The 20402-nt window shown below is 51.2% G+C and overlaps 1 protein-coding gene and 1 long non-coding RNA gene across 15 annotated transcripts in view; one reads left to right on the top strand and one right to left on the bottom strand.

Moving 5' to 3' along the window:
• The window catches only part of DCTN1 (dynactin subunit 1), a 29133-nt gene extending 9159 nt beyond the window's left edge, over positions 1–19974 (bottom strand). The window contains exons 1-9 of one of the 14 annotated variants that reach the window (XM_045193896.2): positions 9158–9452; positions 7203–7448; positions 6802–6880; positions 6612–6646; positions 5893–5913; positions 3596–3613; positions 2126–2146; positions 713–907; positions 150–347 (exon numbers count right to left, since the gene is read on the bottom strand). In XM_045193896.2, the coding sequence (XP_045049831.2) occupies positions 150–347; positions 713–907; positions 2126–2146; positions 3596–3613; positions 5893–5913; positions 6612–6646; positions 6802–6880; positions 7203–7448; positions 9158–9190 (846 nt within the window). In that variant the 5' untranslated portion in view covers positions 9191–9452. Of the gene's footprint in view, positions 1–149; positions 348–712; positions 908–2125; positions 2147–3595; positions 3972–5892; positions 5914–6611; positions 6647–6801; positions 6881–7202; positions 7449–9157; positions 9453–12336; positions 12419–19875 lie in introns of those variants that run through there. The other 13 variants (XM_045193904.3, XM_045193899.3, XM_045193901.3 and 10 more) reach the window with 13 other exon arrangements.
• Positions 14224–19857, top strand: LOC139440923 (uncharacterized). Its single transcript, XR_011651236.1, has 3 exons — positions 14224–14473; positions 19357–19423; positions 19549–19857. It is a non-coding gene; the product is annotated as an uncharacterized lncRNA (long non-coding RNA).
• Positions 19975–20402: the final 428 nt, after the last annotated feature.

Genomic DNA, 20402 nt, shown 5'->3' with positions numbered 1-20402 from the left:
TGAGAGGTGGAGGTTGGTGGGACACACGTAGAGAGATGCCTCACATGCTCTACCTCACAGAACGTTCCAGGCTCCAGCTCCAGTGGAGTTCCAGTCTATTGTTTCGGACCCCACACCTCCCCAGCCACCCCTTTCCTCCTGAGCCGCACCTTCCGCGCCTCTTTGAGGCGCCGCTGCAGGTCGGCCTGCTGCTCCTGCATTTTGCTCTTCCATTCTTGCACCTGCTCCAGCTGGATCTTGTGTTTCTCCAACTCTTTTAGCTTTGCCTTGTCTTCTGCCCGTTTCAGTCGTAGGGTCTCCAGTTTCTCCTCCAGGTCCCGCACCTGGGCCCTCAGCCCCTCCTCCTCCTGCAAAGGAGAGACCCCTCGTTCTGTGCATAGCCTCCACTTCCCCCCCCCCCCCCCCCCCGCCCTTCTCTCCAAGGCTGAGCTGGAGCAGAAAGGGCAGGAATGTGTGCAAATTTCATTCCAGCCCCAGGGTCAAAAGCAAGTGACATATAAATATCTGAGAAGAGAACAAAACGTATGGGGAAGGTGTGGAAGAAGGGCACAGAGGGAAGGGTAGCTTAGTCAAAGGCAGGATACCCAAATGCTATGTCCCACCCTTCTAATCCAAATTCTGGAATTCCCCAACCCTAGGAAATCTCCAAGACCTGCCAGGGGTCACAAGCCCCTTTGTGTCTTGGTTCATCCTCACTCCAACCCATCCTTACCTTGGAGGGGGAAGGAAGTGGGGGTGCTGCTCCAGGAGAGGTGAGGGCCGGCGTGGGAATGATGGGTGCTGCCAGTGGAGTCTGAGCCGGGGTGCTGGGCTCACTGCTACTCAGCTCACCCGCTGATGCTGAGCCAGAGGGGCCCAGGGAGCTACTGGCTCCCACCACCCCAGTACTACTGGCCGGGCGGGTAGGCTATTCACAGAGGGTAGGGGCAGACCAGAAAGAAAGTAGAGGACAAGTGTGGCAAAAGAGCAGAAGACAGAATATGAGAATACAGTAAGGAAAGGAGACAGCAAAGGAAAAAGACAGAGTATCAGAGAACAATGAGAACAGTGAGACAGAGTAAAGGGGAGAAGGAAAATGCCACAGTCAGAGATAGTGATGAAGAACAGGGGAGGAGGGAGGGAGATAGAGAGGAGGGGGAGGAAGGGATGAAGACATAAGATTATAAGGCTCTTCCTTGGCACTGACCCCACCTTCCTCCCCGCTCTGACACTACCCCCTCAGAGCAGGACCCCTTACTCACCAGCACTCTCCCCTGTGACCCACTGGTGATCACTCTAGCAGTTTAATACTCCCAGTCCTATCATGGCTCTGGGCCTACCCCCTCCTTCCCCAGAGACATGAAGTGCCTCGATGTGGAATGTAGTTGGTTCTCTTTCATGTTTCTAGAGAAGGCTTGGCTACATGTGGGGGTACCCGGCTCTATATCTCTGCTAGGCCCTCCCTGCTCTTTGGGAGTCAAGTTGACTCTCCCTCCCTTGGTCTATTTCAGGGGACCCTGCAGGTAAAAGGGTCAAGGTTAAAGTTGTGTTCACAGACTCCCCCTTGAAACAAGATCAGCACAGCCAACCCTTCTGTCATCTCCATTCCCGAAGACAGAGGCTCTAGTCAGGCGCCACTACCAGGCCTGTGTAGGGCAGGGCAGAGAAGCTGCCCTGAAGCCCCTGGTCCTGGAGCACACAGGCCTGCCCAGCGCTCTCCCACGCAGTGCTGAGCTCTGAAGCTCTCCGTGTGTGCTGACAGACACTCAGAGACCACATGTTATCAAACAGACACACTCGCCTGCTTGTCCCCTGACACTTGGAAGGCCAAGTTCTTCACCTCTCTTTCAGCCCGTCCCCATCAAAGCTAGTCAAAACGCCCTTCTTCAAGCAAGCCTGCCGTAATGAACCAACTCTCATTTCTTTTGCACTAAAGCTACTGGCTCAGGCATCCTCCCAAAAGTCAGATGTCATTTTCCTAGGAGTGACCTGTCCCTACCTTCAGTCCCATCACTCCCATGAAAAAAGCACCCAGGATGCACTGTGACCAACTTTTACTTGGCCATACACACGTCCACACACATGCACATGCCTGAAATGTGTGTACACTCTGCAATGGCTCGCACAGAGGCCTGGTTTTTCTCACCTTGGGCCGCCGAGTTGTGGTCTGGACAGGCAACAGGAGCCAGAGGAGAAGTAGTCAGGAAAGAAAGGGTGATGGCACAAAGACAGACAGCAAAAGGGACAGCAATGAGAGCAGAAGAAGTAACAGGAATGGGGCTACGATTAGCCACGCCCTCTCCCCTACCCCTCACCCCCACCCCAGTGAATCACTTTGTTGCCACTCCAGGAACTCAAACTCTGGTTCCCCATTGGTTCCTTCTCCCACTTATGCCCAACCCTCGCACACCTCACCCCTTCCAACACTGGAAATCCCAGAACCCTGGTCTCCTAGGCTGAGCCACAGGAGACCAAAGGCAGCAGCTGGTAGAGAAGGTCTCCAGAGACCAGGCCTTCTGCAAACAACTGCTGGCACTCCAGCCCAGAGCCAGAGGCCCTGCCCACCCCACCACTCCCAGGGACTATCCCAGGTCAGCCCCCTTCCAGCAAGTGTCCACAGAGGACCCCTAGAAATACCGCGTAGACAAGACTGATGATGACGTGGGTCCAGAGAGGAATGATACAAACCCAACCAAAGGGAACTCAGCCCCCAAGACACAACAACACTGCTGTCTTCCCTACTCTCCCCCCACACCCCCTCCCCCTCCCAGGAACAGATCCTATAGCAGTCTCCATCCCCAGGGCAGAGGGCTCAAGTGTCCAGACCGTCACGTCAATACTGCATTAGCCAGAAGTTCGGAGCTCAAAGTAACCCCACGTGGCTGCCAGAAAGGAGGTGGGGGTGGGCAGCAGCACACTTAATTACTGCCCTAGACCAAACCCAGAGTCCCCTCAGGTTACTGCAGAGCTGTAAATGGATGATTAGCTCCCACTCCCAGGTGGTGTTCTTGATGCCCAGTGTCTAATGGCTCCAGCAAAGACAAGATTTGGCCTGGGACTCGTTCCTAGGAGACACTGAGCTCAAGGAGACCAACCCTCACCCCTCCTACCCTGAGCTAAGCCTCCACCGCTGTAGATCAAAAACTATTCTAGGGTCCTCATCTTATCCTGGGAAGAAGTCCCTTGACATAAACCCTGGTGGGGGAAGGGTGATGGGAGTACAACCAACAGTCATTCTAGCAAAGGTCAAGGGAGGGAGGCCTGCTAGAGGCATGGAGACATCCGGACCTGCTTCCCCGGATTCTCTTACAGGAAACTCTCCCAGAGCTGCTTTGCAGCAGAAACTGCCTGAACCCCAAGCCTCTAAGGCCACTGGGTACAAGGCCCAGGGCACGGATTCAGTCAGAGCCAAAAGCAGGCAGGGCAGGGAACAAAATGCTCAGGGCGTGGGGCATGGGAGTGACACACACCTCTTGCTGCCCCCACCCGTCATCTCTACCCTCCTCCCCCAACCAGGTAGACAGACGAAGTCAATCAGCCTCCACCCCCACCCCAGCAGCCTGCTGCCACCATCGCCCTGGCAACCCAGCAGCAGGACCAGAACAAGCAAGAGTACCTTTCGGGCTGTCGGTGCCTGTTTCATCATTGCAGAAAACCAAAGAAAGCCAGGACAGGGAAGAGGAAGGACAGAGGAGGATGGACACACAGAGGAAGGACAGATGGAGGGAGGGAGGGAGGGAAAGAGACCGAACAGAGGGAAAGGCGGCGGAGACAGGAGATTAGTGCATCAAATCCCAACAAAGCAGCCTCAGCTTCCTGACCAGCAGCTTCCCAGCCTGCAAACGGCTGCGGCACAGATGCAGAAGCCCCACAGATTCACAGAGGGACAGCCAGGCTCCTGCAGGCACCAGAGAGGCACCCGGCCCAGTTTTCCAGCTTAGGCTTATGGCAGCCTCAGTGGCCGCAGCACCAGCTCCACCTGACGTCATGCACCCACCCTCTTCTGCTCCTTGGGGGTGGAGCCACTGCTCCTCGGTCACCTAGCAACCACCTGACTCTGCTGGCTCCTCCTCCTCCTCATGACTGGACAAAGTCCTGCGCAGAGCCCGCCCTGCTTCTTCCTCCAAAGAACAAGTTCTGGCTCCTCCCTCTCCCTTCTCCACCATCCCCCAAGTGTTTGTTCCAAGAAACTGGGCTGGGGACCATTCCGGAAATGGTACCCTCTGGGGCCAGGGCATCACTGGGCAGGGATGCAAGGTCTCACTGCTCCATCAGCCTCGCTCATACTCCCCTCAGTCCTCAATGCCATCAACTCTACTTCTTTCTCTTCTTATGAGACACACACACCCAAAGCAGCCCTCCTGCATCGGCAATGGCAACAGCTCTGAGGGACACACAGTGAGACTGAGAAACCTTGGGGACCTTCAACAGCAGCTCTGATGACAGTGTTTGGGTCCTCTCCCAAACCCTCCCCTGGCTGTAGGCAAGTTAAAGCCTGCCTCCAAAGTGCTTCCAGAAAGGACTGGGGACCTTGCAGAGACATCTGGGCTCTCTTCTGCCCTCCCTCTGAAGTACCTTCTTTTGTTCCAGAGTTAGCTCCCTGTTTCCCAGGGGGTGAGAGCAGGGGCCCTGGGCGAAGAGATCTGCTGTAAGAGAACACTGAGGAGGGGGACCTGGGGGCACTTTACTTGACTGACACTGCACCATGAGCAAAAAGGCACTACATCCCAGCTTGGGCAGTCCAGTCAGGGCTCTGCCGCAATTCTCCAGGCAGCTGCTAGAACCCCAGGATTTGGGCATGGCTCAGGCCCCACCGGCATCAGATCAGGCTGTTGGCCAGAACTCCTCCACAGACATTGGAATGCAGGTCCATGCTCTTCTCTATCCAGGGGCCTGATGTGAGAGGAACCCCAACCAGGAGACAATAATCAAGGGAAGAAACCAAGATTCTGTGACCTTGGAATGGGCCCAACATCCTGTAGACTAGACTAGCATTCTCTTCCTTCTTACATCCCCATTCCTACCCGAGCCAGGACCCCAAAGCAAGTACCAGCATGTGGTCTGTTCCATGGCAAGACTTCAAAGTAGGGACCCATCACCAACCAGGAGTTGAAAGGAAGATGCTTTCCTCTCCCCTCCCACTGCCCCCATCCAACAGCTCTCCATGCAAGGTCAGAAAGGCCTAAGACAGACCGGTGACAAGGAAATCACAGAATCGTACATGGCACAGTACAGGTCCGACAGGCACATGCAGGTCAGAGACAGCACGGGCGCAGGCCCGAGGCAGAGGGTGGTGTGAGGAAGTGGTCATGGTGGAAGAATCGAGCCCCACTCCAACAGTGGCTGACGGAAGGCTGCAAGGGGTAGGAGGTGGGCCTCGGGCACACCAGACAAGGAGGGAAAGTCTAGTGGAACAGAGTGAAGGTGGGCATTCATGGCAGTGCCCACCCAGAGGCAGGCACAGACCCTGTGCTTTCCAACTTGGGGCTGTTTTTACTGGGACCCTGACCTGCCTCCTTGTCCAACCATCTCACTTGGTGCTTCTGCACCCTCAACCCTCCAGTCTGTCTTCTCACTGCCCCAAGCTTGCGCTAAGAAAGAACCCAGCGTGGCCCAGTAAAGGCTCTATTCCATGCTGCTGCTATTTACAGTCAAGCGACAGCAGTCCCCGACTAGAAGTCCTGAGGCAAGGAGGTGTAGGGATTGTCCTAGTGAATGCTACTTGGGCCTGGACACTGTGCCGGATATCCTTACAGGCCTTCAAAGGAACTCTGAAAGCCAAGGCGCCATTTCCTCTGGCCATCCCAGCCCAAGGTCACACATACACGCATGCAGCAGCCCAAGACATGCAGGACAGCTGGGGAGGGGGCTCAGAGCCCTCGCCCACCCAGGAACAAATAGTAAACACACCACCTTCTTAGGCTTCAGTCCCCGCTGCATGAGGAGTAGGAAAGGGAAGAGTTAGAGAACAGACATCACACTGTGCTAGCTGGCCAGACATCCTGGGTGCAAGTATTAATACCAACTTAGGCATACACTGGTAAAGAGGGAGTCAGGTCACTGTCATGCTCTGGGTAAGTGAGGTGAGGGGTCCCTCAACGATCAGCTTCTATGATGTCCACACCCTGGTCCAGAAGAGCTGGAGAGTCCAAACCCCACCTCACACACCCTGTGCAGAGCAGCAAAAGGGAGCTAGGATGGGCCCTCTCACACCACCTAAAACAGGTGGCAGAGGTCCCAGATCATTACCATTCACTTGTGGACACAAGAGCTCCTTCTGCCTTTAGCCCCTACCTTACCATTTCCCTCAGCCCCTTTAGATCCTGGCAGCCTTGGGTACCAAAAGGTAGGAAGTTGACAATAACATACTAGGGTCAGACCTATCCTTTCTATCATGCCATTTGACCTGGAACTTCCGGGCCCTAATAGCTGTTCCCTGCTACCACCTTTACTCATCTATAAAACAGTAACTCATACCCAGAAAGCTTTCTTCTTGGGGAGGATGGAGACTGCAAGGCTATCTCAGCTTACTTACCTACCGCTTCTACCTGCCTGGCATTGGGTCTCCCTCCTTTCTATATCCTTCCCCTCGTTTTCTCTAATACTTCCCACTCCCACCCCCAATCACTCACCAGTTTGCTGGTCTTTGTAGCTGAGTCAGTTCCCTCTGCAGAGAGCAAGAGAACATTGTGGTGGATATGAGAGTTATAACGAGAAGACGGTGGTGACAGAAAATCTCAGGATCCACTGTGGCCCTGTGTACTGAAGGGAGTCCTGAGGATTCTTGGATGTGGAGGGGCAACTTAAGTGGGTGGTTGTTACCTCTTTTGAGGGCCTTTGAAGCAGAAGAATCAGGTGTCTCTGGGGAAGTAGTATCTGCTCCATCTTCAAATACCTGTATCTGAGGCCACAGAACAGATTCAATATAGCCAGACGAAGACTGTTATTCTGTCTCTTAGATTCATCCCCTCCTTTTCATCCCCCCTGAGCTATACAGCCCCTCCCCAGGCCCCAAACAAGCCTGGGGTACAGGGCAGCTTCCCTAGGGATCTATCTCCCATCTTCCCTCCCCCGCTACCTCCCATTCGCCCAACCAGAGACTTATGCTCATGCCCAGGAAAAGGGGGCACCAACACACCAGCTGCACACACAACACAGCACGTGAACATGCGTGTATGTACACAATGCATGCACACAGACATAGGAAGGTAGGGTGTGAGTACCTGGGACTGGCGCACAAAGATGCCGTGCCCTTCATCACATGTGAAGTACTTCCTGCCTTGGACAGTCCCATCATTCTTGCCCTTTGCTTCATCCAGGATCACGCCTACCCACTTGCCAGTGGCAAAGAGTGTGGCTCCAACGTAAGCCACAGTGCCTCGGTGCCCTTTTCCAATCACCTCCACACGGGAGCCCACTCGCAGAGGCCGGGCAGTCGCCTCCGCGCTCATCCTGCCGCCACTGGGTGTCTGAAAGACACATGCGAACACAGTTACAGGCCTCAGGTCAAGGGTGTCATCCCAATGCATAACAAGGCCCCAGTCAGGAACCTGGACTGAGAAAAAACCAGGAGTCACTCCCTGAACCCCATTTCTGGGGTGAAGTGGACCCTCAAATTTCCTTCTGAAAAATGTCAGTGACATGTTCTTCTAAGACTTACCTAAACTCCTCTGGAAACTGCCAGAATTTTTAAGAGTTTATATTTAAATTTCACAACAAATCAGAATTCATCAATAGATCTGTGACTGCCACCACACGGCTGCTTTCTCAGGAGCGGTGCCCTCCGCTGCCCACCAAGAAAGGAGTGAAGCTCAAGCAAACAACTCAGTTTAGACCAGGCTCCCCACAACCCAATGCTCTGACTCAGGGCCCTGAGCTGGAAAGACAGGCGATTCAGTAGGTGACCCCGCTGAATCCTGTTCCCCTCCCCACTGTTGCCTGCCTTCCCTGGGTTCAAATGGCTTTCAGGCCTCTCCCTGCCACAAGCACACAGCTGCACCTCCTTCCAGCCCTCAGGTCACCACCACTCCTTCCTGACCTGACTCCCGACACCCATCCACACGCCCACCGTGACACTCCTGGCTGCTTCACTGCAGCCCGATCTGACCGTTCAATTCCCTTCTTCCTGCTCTGGGTTCTGTTCTATCAACTCTCTACTCCTCCAGCTCCAGAGGTCCTTCCCCCATGTTATGCTGCTACAAAAAGTAAAACAAAGACCAGGTAAATCAGGTATCTCAGATCTGCCCTACACTCTGTCCCCAACACTCTGCCCAGTGGTCCAAATGGATGGCTTATCACCCCAAGGATCGACAAGGTAAAGGAGACTAAACATTGTCCTTGGGAAGCTCTCGGCTTCTGACACACCAGTGATGACAGGACACAGCATGAAATTAGGTCCCAAATAGGCCCCTGGTTTAGAAGAAAATCACACCTGAGCCATTTTCAGCAACAGCAGCTCCATGAACCAGGGGCCTTGCAGCAAACAAATGAATGAGGCGTGAAGAAGTGACACCGTGGTCCTAAAGACTCCACAGGGCTCCCTTCCGATGCCCCCACTTGGCTTCAGAAGGGAGCTGTGCCAGAGCCTGTCACTCCCTAACCCATTTCCCCAAAGAGCTTAACCAGGAAGGTGAGGAAGGTTAGAAGCAACCAGGGGCTCCAGGACCCCAAATCGTACCTGAGACATGCAGGGTGTCTCTTGTGGACCTATCAATAAGAGGAGCTGACAGTGACATCAAGGCTGGCCCCAAACTTGAGAGACTCTCCCCAACCTCCCAACCCCAATCAGCGCCTCAGCACCAGGTGGACACAACAGTGGGCACGGACTCAGTCATGGCCAGGAGAGAAAGCAAGGGACAAACAACAAAGCGGCTCTAAAGAAAGGCTTCACTGTGAAGCCATTCCAATCCACCGACTCCTTTCAGAGTCCCAAAGACGGTCTAGCCCTCCTCGCAGGAACCCCTACCCTGGGGTCCAGTTAAAGTCAAAGGTCAGGCCTCACTAGTCCCCACTGAGGGCTCAACTCTGGGAAGGGAAGCCGGTCCAGCCTAACACCATCAGGGCTGCGAGTGGCCCCATCCCAGCTCCAGCCTGCCTCCCCAGCCCCCACAGCAATGTCCACAGGCCCCCAAGCCTTTCAGCGGCCCTCCCAGGGCCATCCCGGATCAGGGCCACTTACCCGGCTATACACGTGCCTCTTGCTCTGGGCCATGTTGCTCAAGGCCTCTACCCCCTCCCCAGTTGGCCAAAGACAGAGAGCAAAGGCAGAAAAGCCTAGGCAGGAGGGTCAGGGCTGCCGGCCCTCACGGGCAGACACAGGAGCTATCAGATGTGGCCCTCCCCAGTCCATGGGCCTGCCGGGATAGAGGTGGGGACAGAGATGGGGACTGGGGAGCAGGTCCCCTCTGCTGCCGAGGATTCCTGAACCCAGAGACACGGAGAATCCTGCTTGCCAGCTGATGAGTCTCACTCTGCGCTAGTGCTGCTCTAGACTTGTCAGGAACCGTGCTAGCCTCTGGGTCCTAGTGCCCCCATGCTTCACCTGGGCCAGACAACAAGGGGGCAGGGACTAGGGGGCTAGGCCCAGCCACAGAGCCTCAGCACTCATCTCTGGAGTTCGCTGTCCTAGGGCTAGGAGTATAACCCTAACCACACTGGCCACCCCCTAGGATGTGAGGCCTCAGCAGGCCCAAAACATCAAGTGACACTTCAAAACCATCAGCTGCCCAGGGCCTCCATACAACCAAAATAAGGGTCTTTCACCCTGTTTCTGGCGCTTTCTCCCTCCTCTCTCTAAACTCTGCATTTGGGGTCCAAACCCGTGACGTTAGGGTCTGGATTTCAATCTTACATAGGCTCTCCCCAATACCCAGCAAAGGAAGGGCAGGGCCAGAGGCAACTTCACACACACAGCAAAGCAAGTCAATACCGCAGCCCCCATGCTGACAAAGGTTGCCAGTCACTCTTCTCCCTTCTGGATGTTATAAAGGGTCAGGCTCTGACCTGCAAGATTATCAGGTTCAACTGGATTCCATAAGGGTCAGAAGCACAAGGCCCAGTTTACCCTGACACCTGACCTTTGTACTCTTGGCCTTGCCTCCTAGGCATCTCCTTAACAGAAATGACAAGATGGTTTATTTTTTTTATTTCTGTAGTTCACAAAATTTCTTTAACCGTGCATTACTTTTATAATGAAACATGTTTAATTTAGTAAGATTGTGCATTCTAGAGAAAGTTCTCCAGAAGGCTATGTAACAATACCACGTCATTCATTCGCCCATCTAACATGGACTAGGCACCAAAAGATCAGGGTCCCTGCCACTAAGTCGCCAACAAGGTTGGCCTGGGGTCTGACCTATGGCTCCACTGGGTGTAGTACCCACCGCCAGGCCTAGAGATACCTCACTTGTCTGAACTGGGCTTCCCCGGGTCTTCCTCCACTCCACCTTCTTCCTAAGGCAAGCCTGATAGCCCTTTAGTAGGCAGAATGGTGGCCAACAGCCAGATCTAAGGTCCCAAAACACCTCTCCACATCTTCAATCCTGGCCAGATCCCCCAGGAAACCATTTCTCTCCTCCCCTGCAAAATCTCCATGTGGCCTCCTGTTGTCCCTAAACACCATTACGCAGGTGGGAAGAGCCAAGCGGGTCCTCGCAGCATGGACTTCACATGTGCAGAACACTTTACAGTCCACAGAGAATCCTGGTTTTAGACTCAGGCTGTCTACATCCAATTTTTGGCTTCACCACTTGGTAGCTACATAAATTTGGTCCAGTTACTTAATATCTCTGTGTCTCCATCTTCTCATCTGCCAATTGGGAACAATCAAACATAAAGAGCTGTTGTGAGGACTAGCTGAGATAATCCATGTAAAATATTGAAGACATTGCCTGGTATTTAGTAAGTATCCAACAAAAGTGAGCTAATAACAATGTTATTATCATCATATTTGGACATCACAGTAACGCCACAGAAAGGCAAGCCAGGAACAATGATGAAAGGAAACTGCGGCTTAGAGAACTGGGCCACTTCCCTAGAGTTCCACAGAAGATGAGGAGTGGACCCAAACCTGGAACACAGCCTGGACTGAACCCTCTGCACATCCTCACGGCCATCACACATGTCACTAGGCTTCCGAGGCCATGCTCTTCCTCTAGACCACGTCTTCAGAGAGTCAAAAGGGCTCAGCTCTAAGAGCAACCTCACAACTCACTGGCCACATGGGTATATGCAGTCACCTAGCTTCTCAGAGGCTGTTTCTTCTCCTATAACATTGGAATAATTATCTACATTAATGTTATGAGGCTTGAATAAGATAAAGCACATAGAAGTGCTTTGTAAAAAGCCTAGAAGTTGTAGAATTGCAAAGAATCACCTGTCATAACCAGAGATGGTATGTAAGTCTTCAAATACAATATTCGGACAATGAGTATTATGAGGGTTACAGACAGGAGAAAGATGAGCTAGAAAGAAAAGGGGTACCTGACTGCGTGTCATACTTTAGGGGTGGAGTTTTTTTGATATGTGGAGAGGAAAGACCTACAAACACTTCATGTTATGAACACGGTATGAGCAGAGACAGAAACAATTTCGCTTCACTCAGGAATATCAAAGAACACTAGCTGGACAGAAGTGAGGAATTCAAGATGAGTTCTCCTATTAAACTATAAGCCTTGCAAAGCAGAGCCCACAACTTTTCCTCATTATGATCCCATCACCCTTAGCTCATGGAGTCAAATATTTATTGACTAAATAAACACATTAATATTGAGATATACTAGAAGGTAAGTGTGGCTAGTCAAGGAGCTTAACATCACACAGAGATAGATGGACTTGACCCAGTAACAACAGGAAGCCAGCCTCTTCCTGAGCCCGAGACTAGTGTAATGGAAACTGCTGTAGGAAGATCAAACCGGCGGCAGAGCAGGAATTAGTGGAGACCGGAGCAACCTGGTAGACATGGGGATAACACGCCCTGACCAGGGTGGCTCAGCTGGTCGGGCGTAGTTCTGCCTGTCCAATCCTCGGTCACGGCACATGCCTGGGTTGCAGGGCCCATGCTCAGGTTTCAGATTCAGTCCCCAGTCAGGGCATGCACAAGAGGCGACAGGTCAATGTTTCTCTCCCTCACTTCCTCCCTCCCTCTTCCTTCTAAAACAAATAAATAAAATCTTTTTTGAAAAAATTGGGATAATAGCAAGGGGTCTGCTGCAATAATGAGCAAGGGTGAGGGTCTGAGCCAGGCTCCTGAGAGAGAAAGAAAAGAAAAAGGGCCCATTCAGAGGCAGTTCCAAAAAGCCCAGGGCAGGCCCGAAGACAGATCAGACACGGGGAAAGAGGCAGTGGAGACAGACACACCTGGGTTCAGCTTTGGTTCTCCCACTTCTTCATCTGTACGACTCTGGTCGAGACATTTAACTCAGAGCCCAGGTTACCTCATCTGAAAAAAAGAGGAAATAATGCCTGCCTCACAGGGGTGTCGTGAGGATTCCATAAGATTAAAGCATTTAGCACAGTGCTTGGCACAGAATACGTGCCCAAGGAACTGTAGGCATCACTTCACTATTATTGAGAGGGTACATCACTGATGACTTGTACACAGTAGGAACTCAAAGGCTGCATAAATAAATTAATGCACAAATAAGTGAATGAAGGAATAAACAGGAGTTTTCAAGCATGAGTAATGGAAGAATAATGATGGAAAACATTAACAGAATTGGGTAGGGAGTGGAAAATTTCAATTATAAAAATTTAAAAATAAAAGAATTGGGTAGAGGGCATGGGAAGGGAAACTAACCGTGTTAGGAGAAAGTAAGTCTTGTTCTTAAGGCCTCCTCTGGGGCAAATTTACCTGGGTACACTAACACACGTGTCTCACTATTCCCTTCCAAAACGCGCCTGCCATGCAGACAACACAGATTCCATTATCTCCAACCCACAGGCTATGGACTTGAGGCTCAGAAGTCAAACGACTCACTCGGAGTCTCATGGCGAGAAACTGGCAGGGGCACATCTGACAGGTACACAACCCTTCCACGGCACCCTGGGCCCCACCTCATGTCACACAGGACAGGTCCGTTACATGTTCCCTCAGCCAGGGAGAAGACAGGTACTCCTGGGATTCTAATCCATTTTCCTCCCCAATGATATTAAATACTACTAGAACGTCTAAGAAACTGGAAGAGAGGAGGAAAAAAAATCTGTGTCTGATAAATAGGTTTCCAATGGTCTTGGAGAACATTTAAGAATATGAAAGGAAAACAGGTAGATTTTTGGGAATTCAGAAGGAAAAGCCTTTTTGGCACCCAGCCTGTACCACTGTACCTTGCTTTTACTGCCACCCTAGCATCCTTTGAGCACTTAACCTCTTCTTGTCTCACCTCGCCTAACCTTGACCTGAGCTAACCCAGCTGTTTGCTTCCCCTGACCCCACTCATAAAGGAGCTGTTTTGAAACCCAGGCAATCTGACAGTGGGGTCCACACACTTGAACTGAACTACATTAGGCACTGGGCATGACTATTTGGTTACAGAGATAAAATGAAATATAATGGTAATTAGCAAGAACTAGATCTCTAAAGACTAAAGTTGTACATCTCTGAAAGCACTAGTAGGGACAGGATAAATGTGGATGGAAATCCCTCCGAAAACAGCAGGGTATGCTCACTGAGTGGGGAATGGAGGCTGAGGGGGTGGGGGGCTGGAAGTTTGGAAGGATGGATTCCAGATACACACAGGAACCCAGGAAGGAGACACATACAGAGCCTTTTGTTCTTAGGTCCTGCTCCTGTTTCTGCTTTACAGATCTCATACAGAGAGGGCCTTGCCCCTGAATGGACTTTCTTTACCTCTCCAGCTCCTCATTATGCCCACAAATGTCTACAGCCCACTCCCGATCTGCACGCAGGTTTACGTCCTCACAAAGTACCGCCCTGCTCCAGGAATACCCAGTGACTGCCATCCAACCTCCGAAGGGTCCAGACCTCCAAGAGCCAGCAAGGAAAGCTACACAACCTGCCTCACTCATCCTCAATAAAGGACCTTTTGCAGGAAGGCAAGAGGCACTGGAGTGCAGGGCTGTACTCAGGAACTGCAACCCTCCCAGTGCTAGCAGGAGTCCTACTAACAGCCAGTTTGAAGTTCCTGCTGGTTCCTCTCCATGAATCAACCAACAAGTAAGCCCTGGCACTAGGACCCTGCAGACAGAGAACCCTGAGCCTGCGCTCTAAAAAGAGAGATGCACCATTTCACAACTTCAGCGAAAGCCAAAGCAGCCAACAAAGCCATAGCCACCTGGGCTGTGCTGGGCTCTGCCTTCTGGGCAGCTCCCTGGCCACTCCCCAGAAACAGAGCATTCTGTCCTTTCTCTTTTTAAATGCACGTCATCATCTGATCATAATGGGAATCAATCTCAAGACACCGCGCAAAGGCGTATCCATGGCAACCTCAAGAGGAAGGACGGGGAAATGATGCTCCAGTGGCTGCAGCAGAGAAAGGTAAGTCCATTTCTCCTCTATCCACGCCATCCCACCATTTTCCCCTTTCACTCAAGTCAGGTGTGCGCCTTATCTGCAAATTCTAACTATCGCACCAGTGGGGAAAACACACAAGGTGAGTGTTAATAATCTGTGCTATTGTGTAAGTTTATAGGTCTTTCTAGTCTTATAATGGCAGGAAAAAAATTCTTTTTCTGGCTGACAGAGACAAAATCTCTTTTCTTACTCACAACCTCAGGTGACAGTCTCAGCCTACAGTACCTTACACTATTAGTCATGGTCTGTCTGGTCAGGATGCTGAGCTATCACTCAAGGATTTCGGAAGTCCCTACACAGTTGTAAAAAGCCAGCAGCAACACTGACCTCACCAGCCTGCTGCCCCATGCCATGATCACGCCCACAGATTGGCGTGGTGAGACTAACTCGTTAGCAGCCCTGGACTCCAGCCCCTCGAGGCCCAGATATTAGGAGTTGAAATTAAATTTCTGCCTTCTCTGATGCTTCAAGGGAAGCAATGCCATTTCTGCAAAAGAGGATTCATCAAACATAAAACTACAACTAAGCCTAAGTTATCCTACGTGCCTCAGTTTCCTCTTCTGTGAAACAGGGGAAATAACAATGCCTTTTCTAAAAGCGCTGCTGTAAAAATCACATTAAGGATGCCTGAAGAGCACTTAGAAGAGCGCCTGGTACGCAGCGCTCAATAAATGGCAGCCTTTAGTGTCATCAGGAAGAGGAAGGAGAGACTGCGTCGTAGGCCAGAGGGTCCCCAACACTCTCAGCGCATCTCCCTTTCCTCTGGACAGCTGTTTCAAGTTCCCTGTACAACTTTCAAGTCCCTACTGCAGTCTGAGCTCATACCTGCACCCTCTCCCTCACAACACACAACCTCACAGAGAAAGAAATTGAGCCTATTAGATAGGAATTCCTTTGCAAATTCAGATGTATCTGCAATAGTCATTGCCTCTTTCCTCCTACATTCTTTCCTTTCTTCTGTCATTCCTCTTCAAAGGAAATGATGATCCCTTCTTTTCACGGCCAACCACTCCACCCTTCTCTGAGAACCTGATTAAACAGGCACTTCCCGCGGGCCTTGGACTGCACCCTCCCTAACTGGCTGACACACCGTCAGATAACCTATGCACGAGACTCTTCTACTCTTGTAGAAGAAAAGTGCTTGTAGTCTCTGTTACCCTTCTCCGCAAGCTGCCACCATCTCCTTCCCTTCCTTCCCTGCCAAACTCTTCAGCAAGCACACCCTCCCCACCCTCATTCGCGTGCATCCCTCAGTCTACCCGGCTCCTGGCCCTACCACTCCACTGAAGCTACTCCCACTAAAAAAGTAGAGTCCTGGTGGCCACAACCTCCTAAATGCCTGACCTCAAGGTGCATCTTCCAAGTTCATCCTAATTGATCTCCCTGTGGCATGAGGCTGCTGATCCTTTTCCTGGAAATTTTTCCTCTCCTGGCTTCCTGGACAACATTTTCTCTCACTTTGTGTACCAATCCTTCTCACTTCCTCTGTCATCCTCAGGCTTCCATAAGCATGGCTGGACTAACTCATTCCCACAGCACCAACCACACCACTCATACCTACCGCCCCTAGGCTGACTCCTCTGAACCTCAGATCCACATTTCCACCTGTCTCCTAAGTGCCACAGAGGCCCCCAGGTTCAACATGACCCAACACATACCGCCTTCTCCCCTTCCTCCTCTGTATTCCCTCCTTACTACTGGCACCACCACCCACCCAAAACAGAAAAGGAGTCATCCTCAGAAACTCCCTCTCTATTGTCCCCAACAACCAATTAGTCACTGCGACAGGTTAATTCTGCCTCCACAGTCTCAGATCCATCCCCTCCTTCCCATCCCCCAAGCGATCCTTAGTTTGGCCTTAGACCTTGTCTAGGTTATCACAAGAGTCTCCCGACATCCCTGATCCAGATTCTCCCCTTTCAGTCCACTTCCTGTTAGCTCCCCAAAATACAGTCTCGTCACCTCCCTGCCAAAAACCCTCCACTGATTCCCCTGCCCACAAAATTGAGTCTTCTTAGTACAGCAAGCCATTTAAAACCTGGCTTCGTTATGAATCTAGTCTCACCAACCACCTCTCCTTTGATCCCAAAGTTCTCTTATATTCCAGCCCCTTGGATCCACTTACCCTCCCCCGTATGCCTCTGCATATGTTGCCAATGTCAACAGGGCCATTTTCTCTCTTCAACTTCAAGGCTCAGCTCAGTTCTCATCTCTTTCCTGGCGATTTCCCCTGCCGTCTCCATGCAGAGCTAGTTAGTCCCTCCTCTGCCATCACACAGCATTTTGGACATGTCTCTTACGATACCATATTCTACGTACAATAGCGTTTCCCTTACCCCATCATGAAGTCCTCCGGGGCAGAGATTTTTTATTCCCCTCAGTCTCCTGAGCACTGGACACAGAAGGCACTCAATGTTGAGTAGAAGCCTGAACCAACATCAGGCTCTAGGGTTATATGTTGGCTCTGACAACTTCCCATAGAGTAGCTCCACCCTTAAAGACCACCGCCACGGAGGAAGTTACCAGTACACGCTCAGTGTATGCTGGAGTCACACACACACACGCGCGCGCGCGCAGAGGTAGCTCTTTTCTCTCCAGATAGGAGCATAAAAAACCAAAAAGGTAGAGACAGCCCCAGGTCCTGCGGGATTAAGTAGTGACACTAAATCCCAATCTCACAGAGAGACCTCTAGGCTCTAAAGGAAGTGCAGGTCTGCTGGGAAAACAACTTTCATGAGGCTCTGGGTGCGACAAGGGTCCAGTCTCCGCTTCAGTGAACTCCCCTGGGGATATGTAGGAGCTTGGGGAGGTCAGACTGGACACCAAATTTGTCCATTGGCCAAGTGCAACTGGCACTAGCCTAAACTTCAAAAGGAAAATGAGATAAAGTCAAATTCAGTGTCTGCAGGATGGCAAGCCCTAAATACATTTTAATCAGTCAACTGCTCAGCACCTACCTTCTCAGGGGACGCTAAGGACTCAGTTCTCATTTCCCTTGGCATGGGACAGATAACCCAAGTCCCACAGTACCACCCAGTATCTGGAGAGAGGCTAAGCAACCTGGGAATCCTTTACTACTGTCTCTCCCAAACCATAACCCCAGGAAGCCACTAGCCATGGTAAAGCTGGCAGAGCAAAACCTACAGTGGCAGGTGTCAATGGTACAATGATTCTCCCAACGATGCTGACTCCTCCCTAACAACTTCTTCTCCCTTGTACCCCCATGTCGGTCAGGCCAAACTTACCAATTCTCTTGTAGAATCACCTCCTGTGGCCTTCCTTTTTCCTCCCTTACCACTGTCATTACTTTGGTCTCCCATTTAATAGCTTTGAGAGTTACGACAAATCATTTTTCATCTTTGGTGCCTCCTCTTTAACACAGGGCAACAGCTGCTCTGCCTACCTCAGAGAATTATTAAGTCAAATAAGATTATACCTGTGAAAGGTCCTGTAATCTGCAAAATGTTATACATCAATGTAAGGCACTACTATTATTAGCAGGCCGGTCCTCTATTACTAACACATGAAGCATATCTGGCTCCCTGCCTCTCATCTCTCCTTCCCCACTTCCAACCACATCCTACACCACACTAAGAAAACTATACACTCTAAAATATCTGCTTTGACCATTTATCTCACGTGCTCAAAATCTTTCACTAACAGACCATTTCTTACTTGAGCCAAAAAGTCCTAGATCGGACTTATGCATTGTCATCTCCGCACTACTGCCAGCTGCCTAGGATGCTTTCTGTAGTCTGGCAAGCCATGATCCATCCTTCAGCATCCAGCTAAAACCCCACTACACTCCACGTAGGACTAAACAGAAAATAAAGGGATTGAAACAACACCATGGAGAATTAAGGGCAATTTCGTGTGGAGAAAACTTGGTAGGAACAGCTGTCATCTCATGCTTTAGAAATCACCTTTTTAAGAGAGATAACACTTTTTTCCTACTCAATTCTAAGAGATAACCTGGGACCACAGCATGGAGGTTGCAGAGATGCATTTCTGCAACAAAACTTCCTTAGTGAACTATCCAAAGACAAAAGGGGATCCCATACATGTAGTAAATGTCCCATTATTAGGAATGTTCAAGCCCAAACTGGCCTATGGGCAAGAATATTTTAGATGGACTTCAACTATCACAAGGGTAACTGAACTAGAATCACAATGTTTTATATTGTTCTGGAAAGCAGGAAGCAGAACATCTTTTCTGACTTTCAATCCAGTGATCTATACCCTTGCTACTCCAAGTGTGGTCCATATACCAGCAGCATCAGCATCACCCCAGGACTTGTTAGAAATAAATGTACAACCAACCAGAATCAGTATTTTAACAAGACCCCCGAGGGCCTGCACCACTGAAGTTCGAAAACACTGACCTACACTGCCCCTCCCAAGTCTTGAGTTTCTTATTCTGGAACTGCATTTCCCAGGCTCTATCAGATGTTAAGCAGGGGCAGCACCCAAGGAAAACAGTATTTCCAGCTCAAATCTGGAAAACTCTCCTTGCTAAATTACAGTGGGAGGCTCCTGGTAGTGTCATTACCATATTAATGGCTCTGAAATACTCAGCAGTAGAGAAAACTTTAACCATTAAGCTTCTGAATATATCTGAGCATAAAATGCCTTTTTAAAAAATGCATTAACATTCCCGTGGCTCAGGCTTCGGCAGTACACCAAGTAAAGAATGTGCATCTCATGGCTGGATTCTCAGTAACAAGCACACTAGATTAGTAAATGGTCGGTATTGGGCTTGCTGCTCTCCTCACTGCAATAAATGAGAGTTAAGTTTCTAAATCACTGCCTCTTTAAATACAGCGAGGTTCCTCATCTGTGTATTTCAGCTGTGGTTCTGTCTAAAGACAAGAGGAATGCGCAAGATGACTGACTTCTCAAGGGTCACCCCGCCAGGTAAGGCGGACCCCAGCAGTGGGAAACACAGACACACCAAACCCATATCCCCGCCCCAATGCTTGAGTCCTCTATGTTTTCTGGTATTTTTGTTTGACACAAACTTCTCAACCATGTGTCCACAGGAAACCTGTGGCACGGAATGGGTTCAGGGGTGCCTCGGACGCGCCCAGGAAAGGAGGGGGGACCTTTGCAGTTCCAGAGAAATTCGGAGCCTCAATCACTCTGACCCCTGGAGAACCCCGCCAGGATGAGCGCTCTGTGGGGTGAGACCAGTCCAGACCCAGCCTGACGACCACCCCCGCCGCGGCCCACCCTGCCGTCCCCTGTCCCGCACACCGGGCTCCATGCTACCCCCAGACCAGCACCGAGCCCCCAGGCCCCCGCCGGGAACCTCACGAACACGCGGGGGGCTGCGAACGAGACGGCTGCCAGGGTCGCAGCCTCCATACCTGTCCGGTCAGGGGCTTCGCGCCCGAGTCTGGCCCCACCGGCAAGCGACGTTCAAGACCTTGCCGGTCCCGCCCCGCCCCGCCCTTGTGGGCTGCCCGACGCGCCGTCCAACCCCTCTAGGCCCACCCCACGCCCTCCCACCCCTGAGCCCCAGAGGCTCTCTGGGTGCAGGGAACATACTACTTTTCCCCGAAAACAAGTCTAGTTTTAAAACTGTGCGCTGAGCGCGGCCCAGGAGACGTCCATCAGGCACAAAGCTGGACACCTGGAGTGAAATATGCGCGTGCGCACTGTGCCTGGGAAGCCAATTAGGACCACAGGAGAGAGGTTCGTCGTAGCCAGCGCCCTCTGCCGGGGGGTAGGAGACCGCGCGGAGAGGTGGAGGTCTCATTTGTAGCAGGCAAGCGGTTCAGAGTCGCTGAGTTTTTGAGGGCTAAAAGCTCAGTAGTAATAAAAATCGTAGTAATAAGCCGTATCTCGTCAGTTAGCTTGAGGAAAAATTAAATTTTGTTGCTACTCAGTGTTG

Source organism: Desmodus rotundus, chromosome 5 (genome assembly GCF_022682495.2).
Source record: "Desmodus rotundus isolate HL8 chromosome 5, HLdesRot8A.1, whole genome shotgun sequence".
Classification (NCBI taxonomy): Eukaryota; Metazoa; Chordata; class Mammalia; order Chiroptera; family Phyllostomidae; genus Desmodus; species Desmodus rotundus.
This window is presented reverse-complemented; position numbering and strand designations above follow the sequence as displayed.